We start from the raw sequence: 3,844 nt of genomic DNA, 5'->3' as shown, positions 1-3,844 counted from the left end.
TAATCAAACCAAGCAATATAAATTGAAAAGGATATATAATTATATATCATGTGTTTATAGTTAATTTACGGAACAAATTTAAGTTAGCATATGATTCAATGATTTAATAAAGTGAATACATGAATTAATTAACCATGGTTATTGTTAAAAATGTATATATATATAAACTATATTATGTATCTATGAATTTAATTTAAACACTCGAGTATTACACATTTAAACTATATTAAAATAACTTTAATTCAGTATATATATTTATATATATCTAAAATAAATAATAATTTTGTATATGAATCTCTTGTGACCCCTGACTCTGTCCTAAACAACTTAGTTAAAGTAACTTAGTTGTAATTATGTTTCAAATAAAAAATAAATATAATATAAATCATTGTATAGCCAATTCTAAGTTAACTATATCTACCAAGTTGGAATGAGCCTAGAAAGTGTATAATATTGCACCAAATTTAAGACCAAGTAAAAAAAAAATCACCAAATCCAACTGCTTCTTAACTGATAAAACCAGATTCCTCATACGTGGCATCCATCCCTTAACAAATGCAGAAAAAGTACAATAAAACAAGTCAATCCAAATATCATCCATCTTCAATGATTGAACCCTTCTTCTTGAAAATTATACTAGGTAAAACAAGATTTTAAAAATTATTGTATATACTAGATGAGCAAGATTTATTTATGATTTTAGATATACACAAATTACACTATGTATTTGGTATAATTCGCATGTAAATGGCTTATGGGATACCAGATACGCAAAGGAGGCGGTGAATAGGGCAAACGAAATTTGTTTATGTATCCCAGATATATGTGAATTCACTCGAATGCAGTGTATCTAGAATATATTTTACCTAATTTACCCCCATGTATCCCGAGATACATGTATCTAGAAGTATTTGGATGCATAATCTAATAAGATTCGTAATATTGTAAACTAGCGTGTATATATATATAAGTAATTGGTTTTTAAACTAGTGAGATTTTTGTAGGTTGCCCTTATAATACTAAGTTTAATATCAAATTACACGGCATAGGTGATAGATGGATCTCAATCCTTGTTATACGTTGGCATAATTCATAAATATATCATTTAACTTAGTCTTAACTGATGTATATGTCTTCTAACTTTAGATATGCACAAATAGACACTTAAATCATTCTAAAGTTGAACAGATAAACACAACGCATGTGAATTGAGATTTTTAATCATTTTACTTCTATTAAAAAAAACTCAAAAGTCATAACCGAAAATCCAACATAGCCAAATTAATCCAAACCTCACTTTGAATATCCAAACTTATTTACATCATAATTTTTTCAATTCTAAAATCAAATATCCAACCCGGTTTTTTAACCCCCATTTAAATTTCAGGCTCCGCCACACAGACCAAAAAATATTTTAAAAAATATAGATGTCCAAATCGTCTTACCGCGTCAACATAATCCAATACCCACCCCATGAAGATCATTCGAAGTTGCTTCTCTTCCCCCTCTTCCTCCTCCTCAATATATATATATACTTATATATCCTCCATTTCCATACTCAACATTCTTGCAGCTTCCACCATTTTTTTTATCAATACACAAAAAAAAAAAACACAAAAATTGCTGCTATAACATATTAACATACCCTTTATCTATTTATCTATCTATCTATCTATATCTATCTATTTCTACCAATCTATCTTTCAATGGTTGGTTTCGCGAAAATGGGTTGGCGCAGTTCAGACAACAATAAGAGCTCAAAAACAGGAGATGATATCAACAAAATGGGGATTTTATCATTTGAGACGGCGAAAATCATGTCAAGATTGCTCTGTTTATACAAATCTCTATCCAAGTCTGAGATTTCAAATCTCAAAACAGAGATGAAGTTAGGTGGGGTATCGTATTTGAATTCGAAAGACGAAGGATTTCTGTTAAGCCTCGCGTGTGCTGAGAGGCTTGAAGATCTTGATAAAGCCGCAGCAGCTGTAGCTAGATTAGGCCATAAATGCTCTGATTTTGGCCTAAATCGATTTGATCTTGTGTATACAGATTTGAAGTTAGGGATTATTGATTTTGGAAAATTGGAATACGGATCGAAAGATATTGAGAAACGAGTTTTTAAAATGGAGAAATTGATTAATGCTACATCTGGATTGTACGCGGCGTTGGAGAATTTAGCAGAATTGGAAGTATCAGAACGGAAAATGAAACAATGGAAGGAACGAAAAGCATCAGGGCAATTGCAGAAAGTGAATTTAGATATGTTTAATCAGAAAATTGAACAACAGAGGAAACAAGTTCGTCAATTTAGAGAAAAATCTTTATGGAATCAAACATTTGATAAAAGTGTTGGTCACATGGCGCGAATCGTCTGCATAATATATGCTCGTATTTGCGTTGTGTTTGGACCTTACATACCCATTCTTCCTTCACTATCGTTGCGTAATATGCGTTCATCTCAGCAGAAAGAGATTCTCAAATTCCAGCCTGAAAATTGTCTGATTGAGCCAATTAGGGAACAGATCATTTCGCGGTCTGGACCAATCCCCATGACGTCTAAGCCAACTCTGGTTCGATTTTACAGCAGAAAATCGATATTTTTCCTATGTGAAGATGAAGGTTTTGGGGCGGATAAGTTGGCGAAAAACAACAGGGTGTTTCACGCAGCAGGGCCTTTAACTGTAGGAGGTGCAGGGCTAGCGTTGCGTTATGCTAATGTGATCACATTAGTAGAAAAGTATTTGAATCCATCTGAATCCGTAGACCTTAATTCACGAGAAAATTTGTACCAAATGTTGCCAGGGAACCTGAAGATAACAGTGAGATCGAAATTGAGCAAGAATTTGAAGTGTATGGATGAGGACGAGTCGTTGGCTGAGGGGTGGAGGGATGCATTGAATCAAATTATGGAATGGTTAGCGCCAATGGCTCATAACACTATCAATTGGCAGCTTGAAAGGAGTTTAGAGAAGACAAAGTTCGATATCAAGCCTTCTGTGTTGTTGCTGCAAACATTGCATTATTCGGATAAAGAGAAGACGGAAGCTGCCATTGCTGATATTTTAGTCGGATTGAGTTGCATTTGCAAGTGTGAGAATCGACAATGGAGCGAATCGTGATTTGTTGTTCTTGAAACAAAAAAAAACTGTTGAAATTTTTTATGTAGTTAGAACATGTCACATATTAGCTAGGATTCATTGGATTGTGGAAAAGAAATCACATTTTTTTAATACAAATACTGTTTATTGATTTACTTTTTTCCAGTTTTCCTAATTGCTTATCATCATTGTCAAAATGTAACTTTATTTCTCAAACAAGCTAATCAAACAAGCGTCATGTTCAACCATGACTTTAACCCGGCCCATCACCAGGGCCTCTCCATATGACATTACGCAGAAAGAAAATTACGTGTCCAATACATAGAAACACAATCCTTACAAGTTACAAACACAAATTAACACAGTAACACAGTACATACAATCAAACTGTTTAGGTAAAATTCAAAACAAAGTACTCAAAGAGAAAACAAGTATTCTATCTCATCACAATCCACAATCACAACAACACACATTCATTTGGACTAAAAGGAAATCAAATCGCAGATGATCAACCGATGCTTGGAGGCATACTGACTCTGTTGAAACGATCAACAAGAATCCGAACTCTTGAGTCACGTAAATCTTGAGTCAATGCCCATGGCGGATGGATGATTTGGATGATTTGTAAATTCGGAATCTCTGCTTGAATCACCTTTGCAGCTTCATCACCTAAAAGTCCAACCAATTCAGGCCAGGTCTTGGGACTTTTCTCATTATACTTATATTGTAAATATTGTGAACAT

The 3,844-nt window shown here is 33.5% G+C and overlaps 1 protein-coding gene across 1 annotated transcript; it reads left to right on the top strand.

Moving 5' to 3' along the window:
* The first annotated feature begins 1,667 nt into the window (after positions 1–1,667).
* Positions 1,668–3,233, top strand: LOC125840977 (protein PSK SIMULATOR 1-like). The gene has a single exon (XM_049519966.1). The coding sequence runs from the start codon at positions 1,707–1,709 to the stop codon at positions 3,120–3,122; it is 1,416 nt and encodes a 471-aa protein (XP_049375923.1). The 5' UTR covers positions 1,668–1,706; the 3' UTR covers positions 3,123–3,233.
* The last annotated feature ends 611 nt before the right edge of the window (positions 3,234–3,844 follow it).

This window comes from Solanum verrucosum, unplaced genomic scaffold (assembly GCF_900185275.1).
Source record: "Solanum verrucosum unplaced genomic scaffold, falcon-dt-bn FXZP01000196.1, whole genome shotgun sequence".
Taxonomy (NCBI): domain Eukaryota; kingdom Viridiplantae; phylum Streptophyta; class Magnoliopsida; order Solanales; family Solanaceae; genus Solanum; species Solanum verrucosum.
The sequence above is the reverse complement of the archived record's forward strand: the minus strand, read 5'-3'. Positions and strand labels throughout refer to the sequence as shown.

What these genes read in the sequence shown, in the direction of transcription:
- LOC125840977 (XM_049519966.1), top strand. Translation starts at nt 1,707, where the DNA reads ATGGTTGGTTTCGCGAAAATGGGTTGGCGCAGTTCAGACAACAATAAG.